This window comes from Triticum urartu, chromosome 2A, assembly GCF_056163025.1.
Source record: "Triticum urartu cultivar PI428250 chromosome 2A, HENAU_Tu73, whole genome shotgun sequence".
NCBI classification, from domain to species: Eukaryota; Viridiplantae; Streptophyta; class Magnoliopsida; order Poales; family Poaceae; genus Triticum; species Triticum urartu.
Window position 1 is genome coordinate 661,361,203 of NC_141874.1, and position 13,142 is coordinate 661,374,344.

Genomic DNA, 13,142 nt, shown 5'->3' on the forward strand with positions numbered 1-13,142 from the left:
GCTTCGAAGCGACGAACTGTAGCAACGGTGCACAGTTAGGGGAGAACACTTCTTGAAATTTTAATGAGGGATCATCTTATTTACTACCATCGTACTAAGTAAACAAGATGTATAAATATGATAAACATCATATGCAATCAAATAATAGTGACATGATATGGCCAATATCATATAGCTCCTTTGATCTCCATCTTGGGGCTCCATGATCATCTTGTCACCGGTATGACACCATGATCTCCATCATCATGATCTCCATCATCGTGTCTTCTTGAAGTTGTCTCGTCATCGACATGCAAGTCGTGATTCCCTTGACAAGAACATGATCAATCTCATACATTACATATAACATTCATCACATCCTTTTGGCCATATCACATCACATAGCATACCCTGCAAAAACAAGTTAGACGTCCTCTAATTGTTGTTTGCATGTTTTACGTGGCTGCTATGGGTTTCTAGCAAGAACGTTTCTTACCTACGCAAAGACCACAACGTGATATGCCAATTGCTATTTACCCTTCATAAGGACCCTGTTCATCGAATCCGATCCGACTAAAGTAGGAGAGACAGACACCCGCTAGCCACCTTATGCAACTAGTGCATGTATGTCGGTGGAACCGGTCTCACGTAAGAGTACGTGTAAGGTTGATCCGGGCCGCTTCATCCCACGATGCCGCCGAATCAAGATAAGACTAGTAACGGCAAGCATATTGAACAAAATCAACGCCCACAACTTCTTTGTGTTCTACTCGTGCATAGAATCTACGCAATAGACCTAGCTCATGATGCCAATGTTGGGGAACGTAGCAGAAATTCAAAATTTTTCCTACGTATCACCAAGATCTATCTATGGAGAAACCAGCAACGAGGGGAAGGAGAGTGCATCTACATACCCTTGTAGATCGCTAAGCGGAAGCGTTCAAGTGAACGGGGTTGATGGAGTCGTACTCGCCGTGATTCAAATCACCGATGATCAAGTGCCGAACGCACGGCACCTCCGCGTTCAACACACGTACAGCCCGGAGACGTCTCCCATGCCTTGATCCAGCAAGGGGAGAGGGAGAGGTTGATGAAGATCCAGCAACACGACGGCGTGGTGGTGGATGCAGGGCGTCACAGTAGCAGGGCTTCGCCTATACTACGAGGGAGAGACGTAACGGGGAGAGAGGGAGGCGCCAGGGGCTGGTGTGTGAAATTCCTCCTCTCCCCCACTATATATAGGAGGGCCAAGGGGGGGTGGTGCGCCAGCCTAGGAGATCCAATCTCCTAGGTGCGGCTGCCCAAGGGAGGTTTCCCTCCCCCCCAAGGCACCTAGAGGTGCCTTCCACTAGTGGGACTCCTCCCATATGGAAACCCTAGGCGCATGGGCCTATAGGGGCTGGTGCCCTTGGCCCATATAGGCCAAGGCGCACCCCTTACAGCCCATGTGGCCCCCCGGGACAGGTGGCCCCACCCGGTGGGCCCCCGGGACCCTTCCGGTGGTCCCGGTACAATACCGATAACCCCGAAACTTGTCCCGATGGCCGAATCAGCACTTCCTATATATAATTCTTTACCTCCGGACCATTCCGGAACTCCTCGTGACGTCCGGGATCTCATCCGGGACTCCGAACAATATTTGGGTTACTGCATACACATATATCTTCATAACCCTAGCGTCACCGAACCTTAAGTGTGTAGACCCTACGGGTTCGGGAGACATGCAGACATGACCGAGACGTTCTCCGGTCAATAACCAACAGCGGGATCTGGATACCCATGATGGCTCCCACATGTTCCACGATGATCTCATCGGATGAACCACGATGTCAAGGACTTAATCAATCCCGTATACAATTCCCTTTGTCTAGCGGTATGTTACTTGCCCGAGATTCGATCGTCGGTATCCTTATACCTTGTTCAATCTCGTTACCGGCAAGTCTCTTTACTCGTTCCGTAACATATCATCCCGTGATCAAGTCCTTGGTCACATTGCGCATATGATGATGTCCTACCGAGTGGGCCCAGAGATACCTCTCCGCTTACACGGAGTGACAAATCCCAGTCTCGATTCGTGCCAACCCAACAGACACTTTCGGAGATACCTGTAATGCACCTTTATAGTCACCCAGTTACGTTGTGACGTTTGATATACCCAAAGCACTCCTACGGTATCCGGGAGTTGCACAATCCTCATGGTCTAAGGAAATGATACTTGACATTAGAAAAGCTTTAGCATACGAACTGTACGATCTTTGTGCTAGGCTTAGGATTGGGTCTTGTCCATCACATCATTCTCCTAATGATGTGATCCCGTTATCAACGACATCCAATGTCCATGGTTAGGAAACCATAACCATCTATTGATCAACGAGCTAGTCAACTAGAGGCTTACTAGGGACATATTATGGTCTATGTATTCACACGTGTATTACGATTTCCGGATAATACAGTTATAGCATGAATAAAGACAATTATCATGAACAAGGAAATATAATAATAACTAATTTATTATTGCCTCTAGGGCATATATCCAACATATTTTTCTGTGCGAGCTATGTTTTTCTCATGAATGCACCTCCGTAGGTGTTATCAATGTTTTAGGTTTGTCTCTATTATCTCTACTCAATGTTGTTTTCTTTCCTTATCGCCTAGTTGATATATTATCAAGGTAATAAATTAACAGGACAAAAATCATGCTGTGGTTTCATCAAATTTTCTTTAAATGCATAATCTAAACAATATTTATTTCAAACAAAATTCTTTATCATCAACTTATATTACATTTCATAAACATTCTCATATTTTGAAACATCAAATTAAATTATTTGTTAACAGTTCCTGCAGCAATGTGTGGGTATCATCAAGTTGGAACTAGTATCTTCGCAAAAAAAAAAGAACTAGTTGAACTACTCTCTCTGTTTCATAATATAAAAGTATTTTTGATACTACACTAGTGTAAAAAACTATATTATGTGATAGAGAGAATAGTATGTAGAGACCTTTTGTAGCCACGTGTCACACACTGGTTCACCAAAGCATCATATAAACAAAAAACGGAAATGATAAAGTACCCGTGACGTACCCCTGCATCGTTCGTGGTTATATATAGTGGGCGTCGTACGCCCCAGTTCTCAGTTCTCACAGACAGTACGCAGCCTGTGCGTGCATGCATGCACATCCCGACGCGTCCACACAATACAGAGTAGACATCACTACATCAAACATGGCCGGAGCTCGTCATAAGGTCGGCGAGCTGTTGCGCCACGCACGGCGACGGTCGACGGCCGCGCTCAAGGCATTGTCCCTCCTGTCATCGCATTCCTGGTCATACGTGCAGCACCACGTCGTCAAGGAGCGGGTGAAGCGGTGGCGGCACGCTCTCGCCGGGCGGTTCTGGCGGCGCCTCGGCTCGCTGCTCGTCCATGTCGCCTACTTCCTCGCCGTCTCCTGGCTCGGTTACCTCCTCCTCGCGCAGCTCAGGTTCCGCGCCGGCGGCGACGGGACGAGGCGGCCCCGCGGCATCGACCTGTTCTTCACCGCCGTCTCGGCCGCGACGGTGTCCAGCATGTCCACCGTCGAGATGGAGGTGTTCTCCAATGGCCAGCTCCTCGTCCTGACTGTCCTCATGTTCGTCGGCGGCGAGGTGTTTTTGTCGCTCCTAGGCCTCGCGTCCAAGTGGTCCAAGCTGAGGAAGCAAGCCGTTCACAAATCATCCCGCCGCGTCGACAACCACGACGTCCCCGAGCTTGAGATGCCGCCGGTAGACGCCGCCACCGAATTGACCAACCCAACGTCGATGACATCGACCGTCGATGATGAGATGAGCAAGCCGTTGGACCACTTCGATGACACGAGGCTGCGGCGCGACGCGGTGCTGTCGCTGTTCTTCGTCGTCCTCGCCATCCTCCTAGCGGTGCACGTCCTCGGTTCCGGCGCCATCGTGGCGTACGTCTTGCACGCGTCGCCGGCGGCGAGGCGGACGCTGCGGGACAAGGCCCTGAACGTGTGGACCTTCGCCGTGTTCACGACGGTGTCCACGTTCTCGAGCTGCGGGTACATGCCGACGAACGAGAACATGATCGTCTTCAAGCGAGACACCGGGCTGCAGCTGCTGCTCGTGCCGCAGGCGCTGGTCGGGAACACGCTGTTCCCGCCGCTGCTCGCCGCGTGCGTGCGCGTCGCCGCCGCGGCGACCCGGCGCGTGGAGCTCAAGGAGACGGCGAAGAAGGGCCGGGAGTTGACGGGGTACTACCACCTGCTCCCGGCGCGGCGGTGCGCGATGCTGGCGGCGACGGTGGTGGGCTTCCTCGCCGTGCAGGTGGCGATGCTGTGCGGCATGGAGTGGGGCGGCGCGCTGCGGGGGATGAGCGCGTGGGAGAAGGTGTCGAACGCGGTGTTCCTGGCGGTGAACTCCCGGCACACCGGCGAGTCGACCCTCGACCTCTTCACCCTCGCGCCGGCCATCCTCGTCCTCTTCGTGCTCATGATGTGAGTTCTCCTCGATCTGTCCTGTCTCTCTCTTTCTCATCGCTGTCGGTCGATGCTTACGAGAATGCCATACCTGAGTTCCCTACGTTGAACGCCAGCTAGATTCTAGAAGGTATAGAAGCTACTAGGATTTTATTTTCCTGTGCTTCTCAACTAAATGTTTGACACTGATCATTCATGAGGTTCCCTAACACTTCCTTAAATCTTAGTCACATTTCTAAGAATTTGATCAGCACCCCAATCGTCCTCATCCCATAGTGAACAGGCAAGAGCATTTCACTAAAGTTTTACAATTTGCAGAGACATATTCTTTTTTTTGTACAGGGGATTAGCAGGGATTTTCAACAATTTCAGGCCAATGGTAAATGTTATTATAGACAGGCTAGGCTTTCACTACCCACGCGAAAGAATAATACGTAAATAAGTGACATTTGGACAGGAATGTAGTCAAACTGTTAATAATTTCTATACTGTAGTCAAACTTTTAACAAGTTTCTTCACAAACAAAAATTAAAACGTTTAAATATTGAGACTTAAAATCTTGAAAATCAATTATACATATTTGTCTCAAAAGCATACTAGAATACGAAGTAGCTAATCGAAAACCCATCTCTGCACCCGAGCTCGTCTGCACCCGCGCTGACGAAAAAATCAAAACAAATTTGAAAAAATTCAAAAAATTCTAAAAGAAAAATTGTGTGGTAGAAAATTTGATGCGTAAGGTCTGCTCCGATTTTCAAATCATTTGGACATCTAAGGAGCTCTCAGCAAAAAAGACAAATTGGGAGTATGTAAAAATGTTTACTATTCATGTACTGTTTTGGCCCGATTTGTCTTTTTTGCTGAGATCTGCTCAGATGTCGAAACGACTTGACATTTGGAGCAGGCCTCACGCATCAAATTGTCTACCGCATAAAAAAATCAGAATATTTTGAATTTGTTTTGAATTATTTACACTTTTTTTAACCGGGTGCAGATGAACCTGGGCAACCAAAACGCCCTACTCGTAGCTAATTGCCAAGTAACATCTCAGAGTGGCAATATTGTCCAAGAGGGGTACTATGCAAGGACTGCATCGTGTGTACATAGTAATCGGCATTTTTTCTATTTTTTTGGAAAAGGAGGAAGAACCCCGGCCTCTGCATCTGAGCGATGCATGCATCTATCTTATTGATTATTCACAAAAACCTTATAAAGTAATACATCGGTAAGACTGAAACCATCGTAAAAAAAACATATGTGGCTACTCCTATCCAGTTGACGAAGGGATGTTGATAGAATGGGCATTCTTTCTTAATTTGCCTTAATTAACTTGTCGTCCATGTTAGTACGTACTCCTAGGTGCATGCCAAACTATATACCCCGATCATTGCTGAACATACTCCGTGCCAAGTACTAGCAGTCCAACATGGGTGGCGAGGTGCACTGCAGGCGGTTGGCCATTGTGGTCGTGGACCTCGTTCAATAATTGAATGGAGAAGTTTTTCAAAAAAAGAAAAGAAATTGAACGGAGAGGTAGAGGAATCTTCCTTCCCTGTGAAAAGCATTCGAGCTCGTCAACCTCCCCGCCCGAAAAAGAGGAGAGCATTGCCATCCGCGAGTCGACAGGCACGCGCAGGCGCTGGCTGACCGCATGCACCTTGGCCGGCAGGGCCTGGAGAAGAACCAACCACCAGCATCGACACAAGTTGAGAATCGGGATGCTGATCGGTGATCGCAACGTATTCTAACGTACTCTGCAGGTCTCCATTCAGAGCGAGGCCCCATCCATCGCGTGCACACTTCCAATTCAGGCCGCACCGTCGTAGTAGCTTCCTTCCCCACTAGCACATTGTTCTCTGAATTCCATACATGCATGCATGGTGCCGTGGTCTATGAGAAATCGTGACCGTATGTATATAGGCAGCGAATCCGGACCAGTATTTGTGCCATTCCATGAGAATGTTTCCGCTCGCCGGAATGTCCTTGCACGTCGACGTCTGGATACTGAAAGTCTGGTAGTAGGTGCCATTTTTGGGATCCAGAAGAGCCTTGGTAACTTGTGTCAAAGTTTGATCATAGATTTAACTAATAAAATGTTAATGCATATCATAAAAAATTATACCATTGCATTCGTATTTGGACATAGTTTTCAATGGTATAATTTCTGCTTACATGCATTGATATTTTGCTAGTTAAATCCACGGTCAAAATTTGACACTAAATATGAAGGGGGTAGTAGAACTGAAGCTCCAGCACGCAAGTGCTTTCATACTGCATATCTACAATTGGACGCTCTTCTCAATGTTCTCATTATCCTCTCGACACAATCCCAACGCGTTTCTCAACGAGTTTCGCGTACCTCATCAAAGTAGATAAAGCGTGTTAGTGCACTCTTTGCAGCTATACATTATCATCACTCACGTTCTGCTTCTTCTTGCTTGCATGCAGGTACCTGCCTCCATACACGACGTGGTTTCCATTTGAAGAGAGCTCCGGCGTCAAGGACCAACCCAGGGAGGAGACCCAGGGGGTCAGGCTGCTCAAGAGCACGCTTCTGTCACAACTCTCCTACCTCGCCATCTTTGTCATCGCCATCTGCATCACCGAGAGGGAAAAGCTCAAGGAGGACCCCCTCAACTTCAACTTGCTCAGCATCGTCGTCGAAGTCGTCAGGCAAGTCCCCTCTAACTCTAAGCAATCCAAAGCTTGAAAAAGAAAAAAAAACAATATACTCCTTTTTCCTTCTTTTTTCAAGTATATACTACACGATAAGAATTGCAAGTCGCATCCTTGAGGGAAGCTGACATTTTTCAGTGTAACGTTCTGCAGCGCTTATGGGAATGTGGGCTTCTCCATGGGCTACAGCTGCAGTAGGCAGATCAGCCCGGACGGGATGTGCACTGACAGGTGGACCGGCTTTGCTGGGAGGTGGAGCGATTCTGGCAAACTCATCCTCATTCTTGTCATGCTCTTCGGGAGGATGAAAAAGTTCAGCATGAAAGCGGGCAAAGCCTGGAAGCTTAGTTAGAGGCAGCAGCACCTAGTGACCACCGCAGCCGCAGGCACTAGTGGCCATGGCCGGAGTGAGCTCCGATCGAATTAACCACAAGAATGGTTTCCTCATCTTTTCACATCTCATGTATGATTGTACTCATCTAGATGTAGAAGAGGGCCTTCAATGTGTCATTCTTTTGCTTCATGGGTTGGCCTTTTTTTAGTCTGGTTGTTAGTTTGTAGTACAAGCAAAGAAAATACAACGGTTACTCAAAAAAAAAAAATACAACGAGACGACAAAAACCGCACGAGCGCCGCAGGTGAAGTTATGCCTAGCTTTTAGGGACGTGACTATGTCTCGCTGCAAGCGAGACACAGTCAGCTCTCGCTGAAGGCATCGGCCTTAATAGGCCCGCCCAGCTCGCGTGAGGCCACTGCCTCCTTTTTTTCGTTTGACCTTTTGTTTTCCTTTTTTAATCTTTTTATTAATTTGTTCCTTTTGTTTACACTTCCAAAAATTATAACCATATATATATATTACGAAATAGACTTCTCATAATGTTTTTAAAATGTAATCATGCATTTGAAAAATATTAAATGTGTATAGGAAAATGTTGAACATGTATACAAAAAAATATACAATGGGTGTGAAAAACTTGATCATGTATTTAAAATGCGTTAAACAAGTATTTAAATTCTTTAATCAACCGTTTGAAAATTATTGAATGTGTATAGAAAAAATATTGACCATGTATGAAAAAATGATTAAATCTTTTGATCATGTATATGAATATATTAATCAAGCATTTTCAAAAAATAAAAGTATTTAAAATTTTATATCAAGCATTTGGAAAACGTTAAATGTGTAAATAAAAAATGTTGACCATGCATTAAAAAAGCATTTGAAAATAGTTTGAAGTGTGTATAGGAAAAATGTTGACCACCTATACAAAAAATGTTAATCTTGTATTTGAAAAATATTAATCAAGCATTTGAAAAATGTTTAAAAGGTGTATAGAAAAATGTTGAATATGTAATAAAAATATATTAAATTTGTATTGAAAAAATATGAAACATGTATTAGAAAATGTTATTGACATATACAAAAAATGTATAATGAAAACTAGATAAAACAAAGAAAACCAAAAAAAGAACCCTAAAAAGAAACAAAATAAACCAAAATAAAATGATAAATAAAATCAAAGAAACAAATGAATAAAGAATGAAAAAAGGAGAAGGAAAAAGAAAAGAAACATCCCGAATGAAAGAAGGAAAAAAAACCAGTGAGACCCGGGCTCATTTTGTGTCAAGTACATCTCACCCTACCATTTGACCATAATCCCAACGCTAGCCCGGTGGCTAGTACCGTTTCTACGGTCTCGCTGAACGCGAGAAATAGCACTCGCTCGCTTTTAGCTGATTGTATGTACGGGAGTGTCGCCTCAAACTATAGCTGGCCAAATGGGTCAGTTTTTTCGGGTCGGCCCGTGAGCACGCCGGCACGGCCCGCCTTGGGCCAGGCACTGCATGGGCTAAATGGGCCGGGTCCGGCACGCGGCACGCCCTGGGCCATGCCTGGGCCTGGAGGCTGGGCACGCGGGCCGGCACGGCACGGCCTGATTAAGTTTTTTTTAATTTTTTTCTACATCTATATATGGCTCAACATGTAAAAATAGGCTAAAAAAAGTTCAGTGCGTCAAATAATAGGCTGAAAATATGCGGCCCACCGTGCTAAACGGGCCAACGTGTCGGCCCATTTACTAACTGGGCCGTGCCTGGGCCTGGGGCGCAGCACGCAGGCTGGCACGACACGGCCCGTATAGTAATCGTTCCCTGGCGGGCCGTGCCGAGCCAGGCACAATTATGATGGGCCGGGCCGTGTCGTGCCGGGCCGGCCCGCTTGGCCAGGTATGCCTCAAACGCGAGATTGTTGGGCCTGCCCAATATGCTGAACAAAATTGTTAGTTTTCCTCCTCTGTTTTTCCGTCCATTTTCTTTTTCTTTTCTCATAATATTTAAAGGAGTTTAAAATGGATTTATTCCAAAACTAAAATTTACATAAAAATTATATAAACCATGAATTTAAAAAATATTTCATACCATTGAAAATAATGTAGGAGTACGTTACAATTAAGAAAATGTTCACGCATTTCAAAATTAATGTTTGTGCCATTTTTAGAAAAAGTTTGCGTAATTTAAGAAAAATGTTTTGTATCATTCAAAAAATTCAATGCATATTTCAATTTCTTAAAATTTGCATTTGTAAAAATGTTGAAAACCATGTGTTTGGAAAATACTAATCATGAATATGAATTTTTTTAAACATGTATAGAAATTGTTTTAGGTGTATATGAAAACTGTACGATGTGTATGAAAAATAGTAGACATGAAAATATATATTTGAAAAAAATCATGTATTTGAAAATTCTCAATGAGTATAAAAAATATTTAATATATATAAGAAAATTTACAATACATACAAAAAAGTTAATTGTGTATTTGGTATGGACTTCACTTTTGGACGCCAGGCTATATCTCAGAGTAGCCGAGATATAAGGCTAGTTTGGTTCATGCCCACATCTAGTGCCTTGGAAAAAGCACTGGCAGGCCTGGACTTCACTTTTGGACGTATTGTTGCGTGTCATGTAGTGTGTGGGTGCGAACGTGTTTGGTTTTGGGCCGGGCCTGGAGAGCCATCGAACTTGCCATCGAACTTAAAAGAATGATTCATGAGCACATCTATCGCGAACAACTTTGTACTTACAATCCCGGGCAACCATCATGGCTTGCCAGGCGCTGAAATTTGGCGCTTGAGTCAGGATACCACTTCATCACCATCATCACCGAAGAAAGAAACTTGAGTACATGGGTATGGGCACCATCATTGGCTTGTTCCAATCTTGGGGAGGTGCCCCGGTATCGTATCATCACTTTTATTACCGTTATCTATCTTAGTTCGATCCTTAGTTATTTCATGATTTAAAAGAATAAAGTTTTAGTATGATCTAGTTTCTAGTGCTTGTTTTGTGATCTATCTATATATGTAATCAAGTGTGAGAGTTATATAATAAAGAGTAGTTTTGAGTTGACTTGTTTTACTTTCTTGTTTTAATCTAAGAAATAAAAGGATCATATGCTAATACCATGGGGAGTGATGACTTCACATAAAAGAAGTATAATTGATGAAATTTGTTGGAAGTTAACAAGCATAGCATTGGTCATTATTGCAATTCATGAAAAGTAATAAAGAAAGAGAGGTCTCACATATAAGTATATTATCTTGGACATTTTTTATGATTGTGTGCCCCCATTAAATATTCTATGTCAAATAGTCAACGTTGGACAAGGAAGACACCATAATGAGTTATGTTTGCCTATATACACATAGAAGTTATATTATTATGGATCCTCTAACATGTGATGCTTGGCTATGATCTTTTGCTAGCCAAAACTCGCACTAAGTAAAAATACTACTTGTGCATCCAAAATCCTTAAACCCCGTCTTTTGCCGTAAGACTCCACCATATCTATCTGTGAATTGAATAAGATCCTTCAAGTAAGTTGTCATCGGTGCAAAAGCAATAAAAATTGCTCCTAAACATGTATGATCTTGTAAGGAAAAATAAGCTTTGTACGAACTTGTGATGGTGAAGAAATAAAAGCGAGGGACTGCAAAATAAATGTTGCTATCACAAGGGGCAATATAAAGTGACGTTCATTTGCATTAAGAGCTTGCGCATCCAAAAATAAAAAACGCATGATAACCGCTGCTTCTCTCTGCAAAGGGCCTATCCGTTACTTTTCTGTATTTACTTTTATGCAAGAGTCAGTAATGTTCATCCCTATTCCTCTCTATTTATTTTCTAGTTGGCAAGCATCATGTGGTGGGAAAAGATCTAGATATGATATCCAGTTGGATGTAGGTAATCATGAGTTATTATTGTTGACATTACCCTTGAGGTAAGTAAGTTGGGAGGCGGAACTATAAGTCCCCATCTTCCTATGTGTCTGACTGAAAATTTTGCTCCATAAATATGCCATGAGTGTCAGCAATTATAGAAGACTAAATGATAGTTGAGTATATGAACTTGCTAAACAAAGCTCTTACGTAGACTCTTTCTGAAAATATGATGGACTGTGATTGTTTCAATGACTGAGATCATAGTTTGTTAGTTCCCAATGAAGTTTATGGTTCATACTTTAGCTTGTGAATGATTTGTTACTTTAGCATGGGAAGTTTTATGATGATATATTGCTTCTATAATAACGATCATGATGCTTTCATGTCTGTATTTTGTTTTATCGACACCTCTCTCTCTCTCTAAACATGTGGTCATGATTATCGATTTTGGTTTTCGCTTGAGGACAAGCGAGGTCTAAGCTTGGGGGAGTTGATATGTTCATTATGAATCACGTTTTCCTACTGTTATTTTTTGTGTTTTGGATTTTCATTTCACTTTACGATACTATTCTTATGCCTTTTCTCTCTTATTTTGCAAATTTCACGTGAAGGAGGGGATTGCCGGCAGTTGGAATTCTGGACCGGAAAAGACTATAGAAGAGATGGTTATTTTGCACAACTCCAAATGACCTAAGAATTTATGTTGAGTTGTTTTGGAATATATATAAAATATTTACGAAAGAAATAATAGAAGGAAGGACACCAGGGAGCGACAAGCTCAGGCGGCGGGCCCTGTGAACTCGTGGGCCCCTGCAGGCCTGCGGTGCCCATCTTCTGTTGGAAATATGCCCTAGAGGAAATAATAAATTGGTTATTATCATATTTACTTGTTCATGATAAATGTTTATTATTCATGCTAGATTTGTATTAACCGAAAACTTAAATACATGTGTGAATACATAGAAAACACAGTGACCCTAAGTGAGCATCTACTAGACTAGCCCGTTGATCAAAGATGGTTAAGGTTTCCTAACCATAGACATGAGTTGTCACTTGATAAAGGGATCACATCATTAGGAGAATGATGTGATGGACAAGACCCAACCGTAAGCTTATCATCAGATCGTTTAGTTTATTTGCTATAGCTTTCTTCATGTCAAGTATCTGTTCCCTAACACCGGAAGAATACTTAGTATGTATCCAAATGTCACTTCGTAACTGGGTGATCATAAAGGTGCTCTATAGGTATATCCGAAGGTATCTGTTGGGTTGGCATGGATCAAGACTGGGATTTGTCACTCCGTATTCAAAAGCCAACATAAACAAACCTCTTTGGTACGCTCCACGTGGCCTCCTTCATGACCCAAACGAACAGAATCCTGCCTCTGAATCTGTCTCACAACAACACTTGCCTCATCTTCAAAAGGCTTGCAACGAGCATCCTGCATTTCCTTGAACAGCCCAACGCTAGTCCGGAGGTGGGAAGTGCTTTGACAAAGCTCTTCAAGAAATTTAGCTTCAATATATAAGACCCCCTTCGAAGACTCAACATCAAATCCGTGTCCGGGAGGAAGAATCCCATCAATGCGACTAAGACGCTCAGCAGTTGAAGGAACATGAGCCAACTCCCCACAAACAATTTCAAGAAGATTGTCAATCCTAACCAGAGAAACATTGGCAGCTTCAAACAAATTCTCGGAAGAAACGCCACCTGCAGCACTCACACGGGTAGAAGAACCTCCTGGATCTACATGGGGGCACCGGTATTAACATCGGGGGAGAATTCAAATCTTGG

General features: G+C 43.6%; 1 protein-coding gene across 1 annotated transcript; it reads left to right on the top strand.

Moving 5' to 3' along the window:
- The first annotated feature begins 3,138 nt into the window (after positions 1-3,138).
- Positions 3,139-7,716, top strand: LOC125529383 (putative cation transporter HKT1;4). The gene is made up of 3 exons (XM_048693797.2): positions 3,139-4,470; positions 6,901-7,125; positions 7,282-7,716. The coding sequence occupies exons 1-3, from the start codon at positions 3,149-3,151 to the stop codon at positions 7,478-7,480; spliced, it is 1,746 nt and encodes a 581-aa protein (XP_048549754.2). The 5' UTR covers positions 3,139-3,148; the 3' UTR covers positions 7,481-7,716.
- The last annotated feature ends 5,426 nt before the right edge of the window (positions 7,717-13,142 follow it).

What these genes read in the sequence shown, in the direction of transcription:
- LOC125529383 (XM_048693797.2), top strand. Translation starts at nt 3,149, where the DNA reads ATGCATGCACATCCCGACGCGTCCACACAATACAGAGTAGACATCACT. An exon ending in GTCCTCTTCGTGCTCATGAT is followed by an intron (nt 4,471 to 6,900) that starts GTGAGTTCTCCT and finishes GCTTGCATGCAG; the next exon opens with GTACCTGCCTCCATACACGA. An exon ending in ATCGTCGTCGAAGTCGTCAG is followed by an intron (nt 7,126 to 7,281) that starts GCAAGTCCCCTC and finishes AACGTTCTGCAG; the next exon opens with CGCTTATGGGAATGTGGGCT.